The 19,606-nt window shown below is 37.8% G+C and overlaps 1 protein-coding gene across 1 annotated transcript in view; it reads left to right on the top strand.

Moving 5' to 3' along the window:
• grin2da (glutamate receptor, ionotropic, N-methyl D-aspartate 2D, a) overlaps window positions 1–19,606 on the top strand; it is a 182,976-nt gene that overhangs the window by 25,644 nt on the left and 137,726 nt on the right. Inside the window, exons 4-5 of the mRNA XM_042012134.1 lie at window positions 1,241–1,428; window positions 13,327–13,467. Coding sequence (XP_041868068.1) covers window positions 1,241–1,428; window positions 13,327–13,467 — 329 coding nt within the window. The remainder of the gene's footprint in view (window positions 1–1,240; window positions 1,429–13,326; window positions 13,468–19,606) is intronic.

Below are 19,606 nucleotides of genomic sequence, written 5' to 3'. Positions count from 1 at the left end.
GGATGTGAATGACACTCTCGAAAATATTTAATAATTTCATATAAGTAAAATTTGACATTTCCGAGTAAAATTTCAAAAGTTGTGCTCTTTGGATATTTACTATTCTGGAAAAGGACTCGTGATGCAATTAAGCACTGTCACAGTAAAATATGAAGACCCACGGGGATCTAAATAAAATATTTTCTTCCAAAATGAAATGTCCAGAGTTTGAAAAATGAGATACCTCAACTAACAAAGTGATTGATGGCATAAGTTTTCAACAAATTATGGTTCCTTCTGAAGGAAGGCAGAAAACAGGAATTCCCAAGAAGAGGAGAAGGATGCTTTGCATTTCTTATATTTTGTCACTCCTTATGTACGAGTCCTTATGTACAGAAGTCTAAATATATACTGACTGCTCTGGGGATGTGATAGACGAGGACTGAGCTTTGCATAGACCTCATGCTGACCTCAATCCCATCAGCTGTCAGCTGAGTAGGAAGATCGGCGTCATTTCACCATCTTCTCTGACGTGAATGTACAGCATGTGATCCCCACACCACACGCCTGCTGGTCTTACTGCGTGCTGTTAAAGCATTTCATCTTCTGGTTATGACTGATTTTATAACTCCATCAACTGTTCTACAAATCTGTGGTGCAAATTTTCTCAAGTGTTTCCTCTGAGTAATCATCTGAGGAACCCTTTGCAGCAACCACACATGCACACACACATTCACACACTTTGCAGCAGCCTTTTTTTCTGTGTCACACTCCTGCAGTTTTGTTTTTTCACCCTCAACCTCATTAACTTCCCCTCTTTAATAGCGTATGAAGAGAAAATGCAAGATCAGTCCAAGAAGCATCATTTCTCAAATGCAGCTCATTGAGTCAAGAAAAAAATAAATGAATTAAACTACAGGAATTAATGTACAACTGCACTGAGTGTATTGAAATGCTAAAGATTATAACTCATAACTGTGAAGGAGGCATTGAAGGACATTTGGGCACCAAGCTGCAAGAAATGGAAAAATGAAAAATGGATGGAATTGAACTTTTTTGCCACTTTTCTTTACATCTCGTCCCTTTTCATTGACAATTAACTTTATAATATAACTTAATATCTCTCCTCTCTTCACCCTTTCTCCGTCTCTTCTTTTTGTACCTTTTCCCTACTTTTCTTTTTTTTTTTTGGCATAATTTATTCCATTGAATATTTTCCTTACTCATTCTCTTCTCTCTCATCCTCATCCTTTTCTTCCAGGTCCGCCTGCTGTATTGTTCCTTGGAGGAAGCAGAGCTGATTTTTCGAGCGGCTTGGGCGTCGGGTCAGGCCGGACCTAGTCACATGTGGTTTGCCGTGGGACCGGCCTTGTCTGGATTGGGCCTGGAGGGACTGCCAAAGGTCCTGTTTGCCATCAGGCCGCAGGGCTGGAGAGATGAGCCCCGCAGGTACGAACAGAGTAGTTTGGTCTTAAACTTTCAGGCGTTCATTGTTAATGAATTGTAGGATTTTTAAACTTTCACTTCAATTTTGATCCATTTCATATAATTAAAAATTAGGTTTATGTTCTAATCAAATGATCAAAAATGAACATGAAATGTGTTTCTTGGGTAAAATTATATGTAAATCCACAGAGATGTCTAAAATCTCAAAGCAAATTTAGTAAGCTGTAGCTTTGTAGTCACTCTGACTTCTTGTTGGTTAACTAAATGTTAACTATGCTGGCAGCAGTAGCAGCCTCAAGTCTCCTTAGGAACCTTTCCTTCTCTTGTTGTTCATATTCAAGCATGGCATGAACAGGTTGGATGAAGCTGTCGCAGAACAGCCATTTTAAGGTCAGCCTTCTGGAAAACATTCTCCCTCTGGATTACTTTGATTTCTCTGCATCCATCTTTTCCTTTTTACTGACAAGCCATGTGTGATATAGAGAGGAGAGGGTCAAATTAACTTTAACTTCTTGGAAGGGCATGCGGTTGCCTTTGGGAGTGCAGGCCGCCCTCCTAACTTAATGTTAGGGCAAACACTGAAGTAGTTTAGGGTTTTTGGGTACCAAAGTGTTGGCAGACTGTTGCCTGTTTTTTGTGGGATTTGTGGTTTTTTAAGTACAATATTGATGTGGAGCCGCATGGTGTCCGGCCTATTGTGTTGTTTTTAGTAAACTATTCAGTTAGGCAAACCCAACATTATAATTCACTTTAACATTATGATGAAATAACATTAAATAATGATTATCCATGAATATGCTTGCTATAGATAACTGATGTGTGGACACAAGTTAATCTTCTTGCCATAAATTAGTAATCTCTGGCCATGTGGACCATGCAGTGAAATATATTTTCTTCACTGTCACCAAAATAGGATTCTCACAGCTCAGTTTTACTTTGACATAGACCATCCAGCTCACTCTGCTCCAGGACATCACCTCGAAAGATTTAGATTAAGGCCATTTTGTTAGGATCAACCGCTGCAACTGGTTCAAATAAAATGGATCTCCTTAATATCTTCCAAAGTTCTTTAGAAGCCTCTTAATGAATTAAAACCTGCAGGAAATTTCCCCCCTTGGGACTGAAGCTGAGAGCATTGATACCGACTTTGTGGATAAAGATGAGGACATTTCAGGAATTATTTTGTTACAGTTACACAAAAGGAAAGTTTTTCATTATTCTTTCAGACGTTTCATAGATTTGCTTTGGTTGTGTGTTAATACTTCAAAAACCTTTATTTTTGTCGTGGAATAAATTTCCAGCAAGCTTCTCTTTAAACTTTGTTGATATGATATTTATGATATTGAGTCTTTAGTTTTTTTCAAATAAATGTTGAATGATAAAATCATAGCTCAGAGAATATAATGGTCCTGTAACGCTTTCATTGCTCATCCTAAGCCTTTGCATTCTATTCTAAAACTACTTACAGTGCAAGAAAGACTTTAAACGTTATGATTCTACAAATAGCCTTTGCATTTGTATTGCTGTCAATTTATGTAGTTTAAGTTTTGTAGTTATTTAAGGATTTTGTGAGTTCTGCAGTAATTAGCCTTGAAAATCCAAGCTGATGATTTAAAAATGTATGAGGATCAGTGAAAAAATAAATATTCTATTCTTTATCCTTGATAAATACTTCTTTTTTTTATTCCTTTTCAAACACACTGGGGTATGTAGTGCAATTTTACAACCACCTGCTTCATGCATGATGCATCCTCTGCTGGTTTAAGCTAATATCACCTCAGGGATTCCAATCTAACCTAATCTAAATAGACTGAGTGAATCCAGGTGATGGTACAGTCCCTTTTTGATTATGACTATTAATACAACATCTGCCATGAAGGGAGAAGCACTAAGAGAATGTACAAAATGATGTTAGGAGCTTTAGGGAAACAGTTCAATAGTACAGAGCGAAGAAGAGAGATGAACATTTTGTAAATCTAATATCTTTCAATGTCACTGCAGCAGAAACCAAGTTATGTGTTTGATGTTTGTAGTAAAGCTTGCATAGCTACGGGACATGGAGGTTTTATTCCTAAATTTGACAAGAACCTGAATACATGGTCCTTCTACTGTACATATCGACTGAATTTCAGGGTGTAACCATTTGTGACTTCTCAAACCTCATCAGACATCTGAAACCAGTTGACATGTGGTATCTTTTTCCAGCTTAAAAAAGCAGTATTTCACATTGGATGAATGTAACTGTGAAGCTTGTTTCCATGCAAGAAAAAGACAAGATGAGTCAATGAGTGAAACATAGTTCAAGGGTCTCTGCAACAAGGCAGGTTCAACATATCTAGGGTTTCTTTCATTGATCTGATTTAACTGACTAACAGTGAATATCTTGCTATATACTGCTTATCCATGTGTTTTATAAATCTGGATATATGCACATTCACATAAAGGTAGAATTGACAGCTGATGACCAATAACATGTTCTTGCAAGCTCAAAAGCCGGAAAGAAAGATGAAAAAAGGTGCAGAGTTTATGTGAATGCATGAATTACTAAGCTAAACAATCACTGTCATGAAAAGAGGAGTGGATCTAAGAAATCATGATTGTGTGTTAAAAAATGAGTATGTTGCAAGTTTTGTATTGAGGCATTTGGATATAGATTAATCTGCCATAATTCCTGGTGCAACACTGATTGTTTCATGTTATCATAAAAAAAGCAAATCAAACTAGTTGGTGTATTTATTTAAAAAGTGTATCTTCTGTAATCCTCGATCTAAACATTTGATTAAAAGGGCTGAAGCTGTTCAGTGATTTAAGGCCATTAAAATATATATCTCATAAGATAAATGTGTGCATGGATATTAATTTAATACATTTTCACTATTATGGCTTACTTTGAAGGAGCTGTGTGTGACAAAATCAAAGAGAGAAAAACTTTAGTATATAAGTAAAAACTGTTTCCATTAGTATCAAATTACTTACTTTTTTATTTCCCTTAGAATGAGCCATTTATATCTACTTACCAAGCCACATATATAGCAGCCACCATATCTGTGGAACCATTTTTACTACGATGTCTCTGAATGGACAAACAACTCTGTGTGTGAACTATCAGAGCTTTAAACTGCAGTACCAGCTTTGTTTGGGATAAGAAATGCTTTAAGTGCACACAGAAGAAGACACAGTGGTGATGAAACCCAATGGGGAATAAGCCAGCCTTGTGATACTGAAAACCCAGAGATGAACCTAACGTTACCTTGTTATGTCACTAATCCTGCTTTGCGGTATGAGGCCCGGATCTCAACTTGATATGCAAAATTATTTTTAATATTATGGCTCATCAGTGTGTGTATGCAAAGACGTGTATTGGTTGTGCAAATGTACAAAAGATTATTGGATACTGAGGGATACAAAAGATGCACCGCATGTGTCCTGAAAATTTGCTCTGTTAAATTTTTTAAATGAATTTGACATGGTAATCCCTGCCTCAGTGGGAAAGTAAAAGTGCAGCAGCATTCAATTCTCTTCTGCAGTGTTTCGTGGCAGCTCCTGCTGCAATCTTCAATGAGCTATTCCAAACACACGCTGGCACATGAAATCATAAAGATGTTTATGATGTAGACAAGCACTTCTTTGTGAATGTGGCATATGAAAGAAATGGCACTCTGCTTGCAGCAATGAGTTTTATTCTCAGCTTTAAGCTCTTTCAACTCGTACGTAAAATTGAATTATCATTACCTTGGTAGCTGACTCAACATATCATAACATGCAAGATAAGATTTTCATTTATATAGCAGTTTTATCTGTTTTCTTTCCTGTAAAATCAGCAATCCTTAAAGCAGAACCTGCACTAGGCATATGCATGGGCAGATTATGAGACAACTGGCCCCAGGACTCACACTGAAGCGCATCCCATCCCTTCTACAAAGAAACCAGACATTCAGGCTGAACAGGCGGACTATACATTCAGTTGTTTTGTTTCTTCTTCTTGTGGTCTATTGTGCCCTTTTTCTGGTGTGTTGTTGCTATTTGCTTGTTTTTAAATCTAATTTGGCTCATTGTATGTGCATTTGTGTTCATTTTTGTATTTAATAATCATTGACTTGCATCTTATTTGTGGTTATTTCCCATCCCTTTCCATCCAATTTAATAGTTTTGTTTTAGTTTGTACTAGAGTTGTATTTTGTGTTTGTTTGCCTTGAATTTGTATCTATTTTAACTCACACTGCATCTCTTTTTGTGTTTGGGGGGTTTTATCTGTTTGCTTTGAATTTGAATTTATTTTTGTTCATTTTGCATCATCGTTTCTTTGGTTCCACTCCTCTGTGGTTGATTTGCATCTCTTTCTGTCTTTTCTTTCTGGCACATTTCCATGGCAGTTTATTTATCTATTTCTGCTCATTTCACTCTTTTTTTAATTGGTTTTCAGCTCTTATTTTTATTTATTTATTTGTTTGTGTATGTTGTTGTTTGTTGCCATTTTGTTGCCGTTTTTCAGTAATGTTGCTTCTCTTCACTGTTGCTTTATGTCTCTCTGATGTTGTTTTAGTAGCTCTAAAATGGTTTTGGATCAAAGCCTGCTGATTCTTGGGGCCCCTGACTGGACAGTCGGCCTGTTAAATAGTCTATCCAGTGGCACATTACAACATTGAACGTGACATGTGAACACCCTGCTTTCTCTTCTGAAGACACTTCTACTGAGAGCAGATTTTGCGGCAGTTCATATTTATGCAAACACACTTTTGATCTTTTTAACTTCTTTTTTTTTCAGTAATCCTTCAAGTAATGTCCTGCTCCATGGTGTTGCTGAAAGATAACTCACTGAGTTTATGGAAGCAAAACTCTATTGAACTAAAAACGGGCATGAATAGAAGATCGCTTTGGCGGTTGAAGCTTATCAGCCACACATCAGGACTAACTATTAATTGCACAATATCTTATTTATCTGTTTGATTTTTTTTTTACATTCTAAATGTTAAGATCTTGTTAAATGAGATGCAGAGGGGTGGTTGTTATTATTTTTATTATGTGCAGTTATAAATCAGAGTTGACTTTACGGGTAAATTAAAAAGCTGTCTTTTTTTCATAGCCTCACGCTGTGTGCAAGCTGTCTGATCTATTATTAAACCAAGAAAAAGCAAGAGATTCTGTGAGTATTTATTTATTGGACACATGAATAAATTTAGAACCTGGGCATTCAGAGTTGTATTGATGCAGTGTGTGCTTGATTTAGCTTATCACTTTCATCTGCTGTGTTTGTCTTCACTGGGACAAACATCAGCTCCTCAGCTGTTATCGGACTAGTTAAATCTGTGATAACATTCGTGCAGGTTTACAAGACCAGCTTCATAGCCTGACGATTTACTCATAACTAATCCTCTTTTACTATGTCAAAGCTTTTTTAGATCATTTACCTCATTAGATTCAGTGCTTGATGATTCATATTTTTGTCTTTCTTTTATCGAACACCTTAGCAAACATTGAAGGGACATTGTGTAAGAATTACTGCCATCTAATGTTGGAATGGTGTATTGCATTCAAACATATCAGGCATTCTAGCGTCTCACTTTGTCAAACATGTATTGCAACAATGGTAGCCGCCATATCTCAAAAAGCCACAACAACACTGATCAAAACAGGTCACTTTCACAATAGCAGTATACATATGTGACCACCATAGTGTGTATTATTTCAAAGTTAACATACTGAAGTGAAGAAGTTCCCTCTGGATCATAATTGGTCAGGTAGAAAACCTCTGGTGGACAAAAATTTGCTGTCACGTATCAATCCTCTGTGTTTAGAGGAAAGAAAGTGTTTAGAAAGGTTCTCACAGTAGGAATGGATCTCGGGGGAAACTGGTCTTGACACAGCACCGGCATTTTGTCACAGTAAAATCAGCTTATAAAGTCTTCCCACTGGCTTTTAGTCCAGCTTTACCGCGACTGAAAGCCGGTGTTTACCATGACTATGAAAGTGACTGAAACCATGTAAACACACACTACTGTACCAACGAGGTTGGTGTATTTTAGCAGAAACTACTGTATATTTTAGCAGAAACTACTGTTATGCTGCCCATGGTAACAGGCAACACTGTTTAACAAAACCAAATGGATAATGTTAGCTTTAGGCTCATTTAGGCAGTTGTTGACTTACTTGTTGAAGTGAAAGTTGGCAACTTGAGAGTCCCTTTTAAAACCGTTCTTCTTGAAAGCGGCTTCTATGCTGCTGCTGCATGGTCCTGCATTTTTGTGAAAAACAATTTGCCAGATTTTCCAACTTGCCGGGATATTAAGCCACTCTCGTTTTTCTTCTCCTCCCACGTCTTAATCACTGTGTGCTGGCTCACAGGGAAAACTCGTAGTTGGTGCTATTTGTCCTTTGCGGGCGGCTGGAGTTTCAAGATGGCAGACTGTCATGGCTTTTCCCTACCAGCTTACCTGTCACACGTATAAACAAATCTAAAATTCTTCACTTACGAGAATGTGTCAGAGCATTAGCAGAGGTCATAATACATCAATGATAACACATATATACATGCAGAAATCGATTAGTAAACAACAGAAAATGTTACAAAATGTCCCTTTAAGGCAGTGATTGTCAACCTTCTTGAGCCGCGACTGCAGTGAAACAGAAACTCATTTCTACTCACACTTCAAATGACAGCATTTTCATTGATTGTTCTGTCATTTTAATTCTCAAACTTCCTTTTAAAGAGCCCACAGGTTTTTCAGATTTCTGCATCCCGCTCTGGTGACAATCACCTCTAACATATATGGAACAACTTCTTGTTTTCTGGCGGTGGGCATGCAACAATTACGTGCATTACCACCACTGGTAAGGAGTACAGACCAGCATCTCTTGCCGAGATAATGCCACATTCAAATTTTTAATATGGTGTGAGTAAGAATTTTGTTGTTTATGCATTGATGCATAAAAAATTTATACTTTAATTCCAAAGATTAATGTTTATGCATTAATGTGTTAATTTTTACAGCCCTACTAAAAACATTTAATCTATCAGATAAATTTATATATTTACTTTTTACAATGATATGGCGATCCCTTGAAATTATTCCCGGAGCCTCATCAGGGTCCCAACTCCAAGTTTGAGAAAGGCTGACTTAAGGCATGCTGAACGATTAGTGAATCTCTGCACTGTTACATTTTGGTGCAAGCCAGCAGAACATCAAAAAAAAAAAAAAAATCTGCATCTGCACATACAACAAAAATGCCTCGTATTTTTGGAGATTCTCAAATTTATTTAATCAACTAGAAATTTGAAAAAATGTGTTAAATGTATTGCATGTTAGCAGTGAATTAACCAGCAGGTCATTGTTGATGCTTGTTTTATTGGTGGCAGAATCCAGTACAGAAATGCTGTTCCTTCACTTTTTGTTTATTTTTCTGGTCTATGAACAGAAAAGATGTGTATAAAGTATGTGTATTAATATGTGACAAGACAATTTTTAAGTTACAGAGCACTACATGATTCACTACAGATATTCTAAAGTAAAAATAAACACAGTCACATCTCCACACAGCCCAATCGAAAGATGCTGCATTGTTGCATTTTATTGAAAATATGCATGTTTGTGTGTGTCTGTGCTTAGAGAAACGCTTACATGAAAAGCAAAGGAAACAGTGATGTGAACTGATGCCTTTTAGTTCACACACATTAAGCTGGATTTATACTCACTCTGCGTGTGGTCGGTTATGGTGTAGCTGATGCTGGTGAGTTTGCTCTTGCACTCAAATATAGGGGCATATGCATCATTTTGGTGTCTTGTTGCAGCTTCTCTTCCTAATCTTAAGGTGGCAGCAGGGGTGGTATTGGCTGGTAAACTCAACAAGACAGAGTTCTTTTGATGGTTCGCTTCCGTTCCGGTACGTATTTCCTGTTTTAAAAACAACAATGACGTCCAACATGGTGCAGTGTCTTCACGAGGTTGTCGAAGCAAACAAAGACATAATTCGATCAGTCTCTCATCAACTTGATCGGGCATTGTTTTTAAAAAAGGGGGTTACCACACAAATTCGGCAAGAATATCCGGAAACGCGTATTCCCAAACTGACCAATCACAACCAAGTACTTCCACGAGCCTCTGAAGACCTACAATATGCCTACGGTAGTGATGATGTAACCGCCTTTACGCAGACGCCACACAAGTATAAATCCAGCTTTAGGGCCATTACATTACATAACCTCTACACAAAGGTTACAGCCCCAAAGACATCCCAAACATAACAACGTGAGGTGTGAGGGGTGTGCCATTTTTAGATCATAATACTAATAATGTTCAGAAATATGTAAGTCATCTTTGTTGCATAGGGACATAATGGACATGAGAACAGCAATGAAATCATGCTGCATTATTCGCAAGATCATGAAAAATTTAAATACCCAATAAAACCAGTTTCAGAATCTAAATGTATTCACTTTAATTAAAAAACTCTCAAATGCACCTACGCATATTTAAAAATCCTTCAACCAGAGGTTTAGCTCACTATGAATAAGCAATAAAATGGTGAATATACTTCTGCGGTCTGACACATAAGCGTGTAACACAGACGCCTTTGCTCCTCAGTGAACCATTAATCTCAGCTGTTTCTATAGCTACCGTTATGTATCTGAACTGCACCTGCATATAAAGGCCTTCATCTTACTTTAAGTGCTGAGCTTCTGAAGCGTCTCTGGTATAGTCTTTTTCTACAACTGGTTCCAATCTGGAGCCTTGGAAACAGAGTGCCACCTTGTGAAATGCATATATGTATTTTTATTTAGAAAAGCAGAACAATTTTGTATTGTTTTTGTTTTCTTTCTGCCTTTCAACACCTCACTGCCATCATTCAGCTTGTTCTTGGTTCTTCCTCCCCTCTCCCTTTTATGCCTTTCTTGTAGCTCTTTCCTCTTTCTTCATAGTAAGGGTCATTCAACCAGGAGCATCACTGATTCTCATCAAAACCCATCAGCCTTCACAATTCTGTGCATTTCATTGATGGTGTGGTTCTTTCTAATAGAAACTGCAGCACCATTGAGTTATTCATGTTTAAAATAAATTTTGTTTTTAAAGGAAATATAGTATATTTACAATATTAGTACTGTAGCACGAAATAGGAGCTAAGAGCAGGATTATAGACGTTATCATTTCTGCCAAATCTGAATCTTCTTAATGTGGAGTTTTTTTTTGTTTTGTTTTGTTTTTTCTTGGTTTAACTTGGTCAGTTATTGCTTTTGCTCAAGATAAACATAATGCATTTTTTTTCTTTAATTGTGGACCTTTTCCATTGTTTTCCCCATTTTTTCTGTATTACATTATGATTCTGTCATCATTTTTCAACAAAAACATCTCTTTAGATTTTGAATAGTGATACACCAATTAGAAAATTATGAGCTGATTCTGATGTTAAAGCAACTATACATACGTTTCTGACCTTAAAACTATGCCCTTCGGACTTATGTTGATGGTAGACTTGCATTTATTATGCACATTCCCAGAAACTGTCAGGCTTCAGGCTGACAAAACTTCTAAGCTTTTTTTTTTTTTTTTCCAGCAACTGGATATCAATACATGAGCATTTTGATGTCAGATTCTCTAACAATATACTGCAAAAGGTCTTCCAGCTGGGAGAGGAAGACAACAGAGTTGCTGCAACTGTACACCGTTATTTAGTTTTGGGTGGTAGAGGATCTGCTTTAGCATGCCGTTGCAAAATCTTTAGATTGTTAGTTCACATGCCTTGGAAGGCTAGCCGGGTGCTTTATTCCAATATGCCATTTCAGGTTAGCCGTTGACATTTTGATGTGCGGAGTTGCTTATTGACACCCAGCGGGCAAAGTTTACACAAGATTTCTCCCTCCTGGATCATCACTGACCTTTTAAAAAAAATATTTTAAGTGATGATACGAAAATGCTGTAGTGATCAGAGGCAGAGGTGGAGCCGCTGCATTCATTAGATTTTGCCTCCATGTTTTGCAATTTGATGATGCGCACGTGCAGCTCTGTGGTGGCTGGTGGTGCCAGATTTGATGTTTTCACCTATACATTTAGGCCTATTTATGATGTGTTTTAGCCGGGGTTTAGCCTGGAAGGCTCCATGGAAATCTGGCACTCTATTGAACAAAGTTTAACTGTGAAAGAACGACGTACTGTATTTCAGGCAGAAATATAGTACGTTCAGTTCACGTTCACCCAAAATATGAACAAGTTCATGAACGTTCAATAAACTCGTTCAGGCACAACACTGGCATTAAGTCCGTATTTACCGTATCACTGTATTCCAGTCAGGGTTATTATGAAATCAGATTTGTTTTCATCTCCTGTTAGCTTTACTTTCTGCATTCCTTTTGTAAAATTTGCTTTTCATGTGTATCCTGTTGCGTTGGCTTCTGTGATGTTATCAGTGACCTTGTACAGTATTTATAAAATTAGACTGAATTTAGTTGAGGTCAAATTCTTGCTTTGTCCACCAGTTGCTGTCAAAATGTTACGTTGAACTGTTAGTCAAAATCCTGACCAATGTTACTCATAGGTTTTTCAGTTTTATAAAGGTATTATTTATTTATTTCTTTAACCCTGTCTTATCTATCTGCTCTGGGGTGCTCTACTACTCACTACAAAAACTTTGTCTGTCAGCAGCAGTGATTAACAACTGAGCTGAGATCTCTAAGGTACAAATAAAAAAGACCCTGAAATATGGAGAAATGTACAGCATTAACAGATATGAACACAACGCAGCTGAAAGTACTTTCTCGTATACTTGCTTGGCCTGTTCTAGTGATAGCTGCTCAGATGCTGCAGCAAATATAAGAACAAAGCTGCAAATCAAGCCAATAAAACTTCTGGTTCTTACATATACATTATATTTTAAGGATGGGGCTCCAGTCCTCGAGGGCTGCAATCTGGCAGATTTTCAGTGTATTCCTGCTCCAACACACCTGACTCAAATGAACGAGTCATTGTGCAGACCTTCATAAGCTGGTGGATCCATTTAAAATTTGAGTCAGGTGTGTCGGAGCAGGAAACACAGAAAACCTGCTGGACAGCAGGTCTTGAGAACCAACTTTCGACACCCTTGCTTTAAGGCACCCCAGAGTGATGTCCCATGTTTAGACTTGCCTGGTTTTTTAGGCTCAGAGAAAATGCAAAAAAAAAACTGAACTGGGATTAGGCTTTTGCTCCTTTAAAAAAGAAATCCTCAGGTTATTTAAGCATTGGGTGCTTTTTGTGGAAGTGGCCCTCAGCTTTGAGGAGGACAAAATTTACGTTTTTCTGTATTTGTTGCTAAAATGTAAACATGAACATGTCAGTTTATGGAAGCAGGGGCATTTCCTTTCCTTTCCTTTCCTTTCTCATGGCAAGTGGATTTTTCTCCCTGTTAAACTTGTCTTGAAGGAATTGCATTTTGAAAACACCCATCAAAAGCTTTTTTCACACATGAATACAAATGAAATTCTGGAGGATTCTTTTGCTTTCCAATGCCCATTTTCACGCTCTCACACCGCACTGCAGAGTCTCTGTAAGAGAAGTTCTCACAATCTGAAATACTGGGGCCATGCAAATGTAGGGCAAACAGAAGACGGGACATTAGAAGATATTTTTAACACTCAGAACAGTCGATAACTTTTCAAGAACACTCTCAATGAAACTTGTATTTATAGGGATCTTTTTGCTGACTTTCTACTACCTACTAGATTAAAATATCCTTCTGTAATAATAAAATGTTTTTCCACTTAATATTATTAATTCAATTTATATTTAGTGTCATTCAAGCTGCCACAAATATTGTCCACTCAGTCTGTCTTGTCCTGTTATCCCAAATCCCCCCCCAGACTTCAGCAGTGTCAGAAGAGACCTTTAAAATGTCCCGGTATGTCTGTCTCACATTGTCATCTTGATGATCCTGCAGGCGTATTGCCAAGGGAGTCTCTGTGCTCACCCATGGCGCGATGGCTCTGCGGAGGGACCAGGGAGCCACCAGCCGGGCACAGTATGCAGGAAACTGCCAGACCGACGGGAACCAGACCCACCGAGTGGCAGACAGAATCAGGTGAGAGGGAGGGACATGAGGGCACATCAGTCTCCGATACGCAGCAGAGTAAATGAGCAAACAGTGCAACAGCATGGAACAGTAAATAGTGACCAACAGCTTAAATCAAACCACATTCAGAGTAAACTCAGAGAGCTGAGTCATTCTGGCCTGAAAAACACCAGAAAGAGTGAAACTTTGCATGGTGGCTGCTAATAAAAACTTATATTTGTTACTTATTTTTTCTAAAGTACTGTTTATTTTGTAATTTTGAGTCTTTTTTTTGCATTAGACTCTAAACTCTACTTTGATGATATATCATAATGAAGGATCTTGACATTGTCTGGCCATTGATTCTGAAGTTTAGAGATGTGTTAGTAAATGATGCTGCCAAACATGTCAAAGACAGAAACATGATGCTCTTGTCCTGCAGTGAATACAGTATTAGAGCAAGTTGCAAGTGATTGATGTAGTTCTGTTATTTGCTTTTTAAAAAGGATTTTCTTTTTTAGTTGAGCAAATAGATCTCAAGTGTTAATTCATAAGTTGATTCTCCTTCCTTTTTCTGCCTAAACTATAATTATACTTGATGGATAAATTAATTGTACCATCATGACATAACCACAAACATTTATACTGGTGTTTTATGCATGATGAACTCACTGGAGTCTTCATCCTAAACAGGCATCTCTACTGAAAAATTATACTAAGGCATAGAGGTGAAATGGGTCCAAATTAGTTTAATCCACAATGCACGCTATAGCCACACCTTGTTGGGTTTTGATTGGTTACGGGTCCCTAGAAAAACAGCCATGTATGTACTTTCTTTTATGCAGCTCTTCCTGTTTAGCATGGACACAGCTCAAGTGTTTGCAAAAGCAGGGTGGGGCATGACTGGCCACAACAACACCAGAGTCTTGGCACGGCTAGGTATTGTGATGTCAGTTTCAGTGCATGTGTTATCATAAAATCATTAACAAGATAAAGAACTGTAATTATAAATTTAACTCTTGAATGTTCAGTCATGGAGAAATCTCTAAAAAATCAGATTATATAGAGTACCGTCTTTTTTACTAAATTACATATCAAACTGCAATTAGGCAGGCAGATATTCATTTACTAATTTTCTGGAAGCATCTAAGTTTTTTATTTTACTAACTGATTTGTATAATTTCCCCCGTCTCCATTTGTACAAACTGCTCTTTTAATTAATGAATTGCCTGGTGATGGATGTACTTTACAAGCAAAAGAAGTGTCCAACGACGTGTACAACACCTGTATTTTCTGAGCCTTGGGAGGAAAACCAAAATTGACAATTAAAGACCATAATCATGGTCCTAAAATGCTTTATTTCTGAGAGAGAAACCCTGGCTGTGTTGAACTTTTTTCTATAATACACATCAGACCTCTTTCAGAATCCCAGATGGGTGATGGTAGGCAGCAAATGTAGCTCAGGTGTCCGTGTGCTTATCTAATTAGTGCTTTGATTTCAAGGCCTTACTTGTGTACTTGTCTAGACTATTTCACCATGTAGTGTGATGGTATTCTTGGTTTTTTTATTATTATTTTATTAATTAATTTATTTATTTATTTTTTTTAGGGACCATGCACAATTTCAAACATAAATGTTTCCATTTGATGCATTGTACCAGAGTTACCCTGAGGCTAATTTACACCCCTGTAACAAGGTGGAGTATCGCAACACTCGAAGAAAAAATCAACAGAGCTGCTTACAGCCTTTTTTTAATAAACTTTCTAATGACGGAAACATATTTATAACAAAAATTTTCAAAATTATTTCTATATGGATGAATTATCTACCAAACTTTAAAATATTTTACAATTAATGCATGAATAATTAATTGTAAAGATTCTGTAATATACTTTCCATAAAAGATCATACTTGAACCACAATGGCAGATGAGCGCAACATGCACACAGAATGAAAACAAAGATATGTGATGCATCAGTCAGTCATCCTGTGGTCAACATTTAAATGTAAGGCTTGAAAATGGTCAGAATCTTAATAAATAAGGAGGATAAATTGGTTTTTGGTGGATTACTTTAACAGCTGTGACAAGGCACCTATAGTACATGCCCAAAAATCAGCTTTTCACAGCGAGATAATGCTAAATTTAGATGTTTATTATGGCATAAGCAATAACTGCTGTTTATGCATTAATACATACAAATGTATTTTTTTTTAAAGCCATTAATTCCACAGAATAATCCTTGTGCATTAATGCGTTCATTTTGACAGCCCTCATAAAAACCTAAACACCTATAAGGAGTGTTCGCGTGGTTTTATATTTAATTATTATATTTAATTAACACATAATAATTGTACTATCATAAAATTGTGAATATATTTTTGGACAATAATACGTTTGTAATCGTGACATCCCTACTACTGCAAATGGAAACTGCTGTTCTCTAAGGCCGTTTTGTGATTGTGAACATAAATGAACTGTGATGACCTGGACCTGATTTCTGCCGTACTTGGAGACATGTTGGCTTGCATCAAGAAGACTTTCATCTGAAACAAACCAAACAGCAAAATATGCTCGTTACAGTTCACATCCCATGTCGTCATGGGCCCCATTTACCATCTCTTACTGAAGAATAATAACATGTAAATGGTAAGCTCATACTTTTTATTTTAGGCTATTTTGCCTTTCATATCCGAAGAGATTTTAAATGTAAAGAAGGGAAATGAGAAGGGGCCCAACTTTTAACTGCATGCCTGATTGGCTGTGGCTCTTTTGTCCAATCCCCTCTGGGACCTGTTTGAAGGAGTCAGATTTTCCCTTTTCCTGCCTTCAGGGTTACAGGAGCTGTCTGCTAACCTGCTGCTACACCGGCTCTGGAGATTTGTATGCAAATACACTTATTAAAAAAAAGTACTGGATTACAATGATAAAATAATTGCAAAAATTTGTTGCTTTTCAGCATGAATATCCATTAAAAGATGCATATGTATTTCAGGTGGTTTAAGTACTGACTTTTTTCCAGGCTGTGGTCCCTGAGCATGACGAACCCACATCAACATGTGGAACTGATTTGTCAAATGAATTTAATGACATTTGTTATTGTTTGCTGAAACTTGTTGAAATAGATGCAGATGGGTCAGGATGAGGGGCTAAATTACTACAACTGATGCTTGTAAATGAGATGGTTGCAGACATGACAGATTGATGACGGCGTCAGAGGAATTGTCCCTGCACAGACAAGTTCCACTGCAGATGGAAGGTTACTGCGGGTGTGCCCTCCTGAGCTTTTTAATGAAGTGAGCAAGTTCACTTTAAACTCGGCAAAATATTTTATGCCCTTCAGAATTTGGCTTTTGTGTGCTTTCATTCTGCAGCAGGGCTGTCTGTCATGCTGACAGGCGCCGGGGCTCATGGGAATCCGACGGAGTGGCAGCGATAGTCCTCCATGCAGTGGCAGGAAAAACACCTGTAACATGTGGTGATGCTTCCTCTCCAGAGAGACGCTAACATTTTAAAAAATGTTTCCACTTTGAAAGAAGTGAAATGCGACAGTAAAATTCAGCCTGTTTCTGACATTAATTTTCTTTGGCCTGATTTTCATATAATATATTTAACAAAGGAATTTTCCCAGTGTGCTTCATTTTAAACATCAGTGGCTGAATTGGTTATTTAAAATATTTAATTTCTCAATAAAATCGTGTATTTTATTTAATGCATTTCTTTACTAACAATTACTCAATGTTGAGCTTTTTTCACCTTGTGTTTGGAGTTGCTGGAGGAGCTCTCCACCTCATTTATTAGTCTGGGATCAGTTAGCATGAATTTATTGTACCAGCTATTTTTATAGCACTTGTGGAAATGTTACAAAGTTCGAACATGTGACATCCGACATTTCGTTCACCTTTCTATCATGAGGTCATTAAGGTCAATTAGGTAAATTTTCTGCAGTCATGGTGAGACGTCACAAAGATTTCTATTCTACTTTGAAAGACTGTCAAAAAATAAGTATAGTCAGAATCTAACATATCCTAAAAACGAACATCTAATTAAATGCATACTTTCAAAAGTATTAATACCAACGGGGTTGTCTTTGCCGTCTCCAGTTGTTTTAGTTCACAGCTTCTGTTACAAACACACACAGCTGCTCTGCTCACTTGCAGCTGAACACACACAGCAGAGAGCTGGCTGCTGTCACCAGCATGACATGACATTTTTTTCTTTATTTTTCTTCTTCTAAGTGATTCACACTGTGACCACTGAGTCTTTATTTTTGTGAACAGTGTGACAGGAAGTCTTAATATGTTGAGCCATGGTGGTTTGATAAGGGATACGTGCCCCTAATTGTTCTTTTTGTCCCCTCTCCTATTATCATTATTTGCAGTTTTTCACAAAATATTACAACCCACTCCCCTAAGCATTGTGTGTGTGCATGTGTGTGTGGATTTCAAACTTTATTTCATTTTTGTGTTGTTTCCAATGCAGTTGACCCTAAAATAGTTCAAATTTGTCAAGTGAAATGAAAGAAAAAAAAACATTAAGAAATATGAAATGATAAAACAGAGGATGCATACTTAGAGTATGTACAGTATCATGAGATGTACAAGTTAACACAATTCTGTCTTGAAGTCATAACACATTAAAAGTGTGAATTGTCATACTTTACCCATTCATTTAACATATTTATTCTATTTTATTCATATCTTTTTTTCTTCTAGTTTTAAAGCTTAAAAGCTGATCAACATTGATTTAAAAGGGTGTTCCCGAATTTTGTGTCAAGGTTCCGAGTTTCAGTTTGGATCACCAGTGCTGCTGGTCTAAAACAATCTGCCTGAACTGCTGTTCATTAACAGTATTCATACCCCCCCATGATACTGAGAATCTATTCTATTATATTCTATTCTATTCTACAGTCATTTAGCAGAAGCTTTTCTCTTAAGCAACTTACATCTGAGAGTAAGAACAACACAAGCAAGAAATCAAATAGGATGGGACATCATAATTAAGTCGTAGTTAGACTGCTGTGAGTCCAGTTGGACCCAGGGTGCTGTCATGTAGTGCTAGCCATTTGGGATATAAGCCAGATGTAAGCCAGAAGCAGAGCTTTGCATTTGATGCGTGCTGCAACTGGAAGCCAGTGAAGAGCGATAAGCAGCGGAGTGACATGAGCTCTTTCGGGCTGGTTGAAGACCAGACGTGCTGCTGCATTCTGAATCATCTGCAGAGGTTTAACTGAGCATGCAGGCAGGCCAGCCAGTAAGGAGTTGCAGTAGTCAGTGTGTGAAATGACAAGAGCCTGGACCAGGAGCTGTGCTGTGTGTTCAGTCTGGTAGGGTCTGATCCAAGATCGAGCAACCGAGGCAACATTGTCCTTAAAGGACAGCTGGTTGCCTACCATGACACCTAGATTCCTGGCAGAAGACGTAGGCACAAGCATGATAGAGTCAGGCTGCACACTTATCTGTGGTGGTAAGGAAGGATTGGCTGGAAAGACAATAAGTTCGGTCATAGACCGAGTTAGCTGAAAGTGGCGATCCTTCATCCACATATCAGCAAGGCATGCTGATATTCACATTGATGGTTGTGTCGTCAGGTGGGAGGGAAAGGAAAAGCTGAAGGCCGATTTATGCTCACTCAGCATAGCTCCGCAGAGGCTCGACGCACACCTCTTCCAGACCAAACGTGCACCCCTGCTACGCAGACAGTTACGCAGAGGTACTGTCTTGTGTACTCACATGTTGCCAGATATCTGCATCTTCTCACTGAATTTGTGTGGTAACCACCATTTTTAAAAACAATAACCAGTGAATCAAGTTGATGAGAGGCTGATTTAATTATTTCTTAATTAGTTTTCTTCCACAAACTAATAAAAATAGTGAACCATACTGGACGCCATTGTTGTTTTAAAACAGAAAATACCTACCAAACTGAAGTGAACCGTCAAAAGAACTCTGTCTTGTTGAGTTTACCAGCCGATACCACCCCTGCTGCCACCTTCGGATTAGGAACTGAAGTAGAGAAACCGCAACACAACACCAAAAAGATGTCCACCCCTTACGCTCGAGTGCGAGAGCAAACTCACCAGCGTCAGCTACACCGTAACCGACCACACACAGATGCCGCATGAGCATAAATCCACCTTGAGTGTCATCTGCATATCAGTGGTAGGAGAA

This window comes from Melanotaenia boesemani, chromosome 17 (assembly GCF_017639745.1).
Source record: "Melanotaenia boesemani isolate fMelBoe1 chromosome 17, fMelBoe1.pri, whole genome shotgun sequence".
NCBI lineage: Eukaryota > Metazoa > Chordata > Actinopteri > Atheriniformes > Melanotaeniidae > Melanotaenia > Melanotaenia boesemani.
Note: the sequence above shows the minus strand (reverse complement) of the source record. Positions and strands in the feature narration are given on the sequence as shown.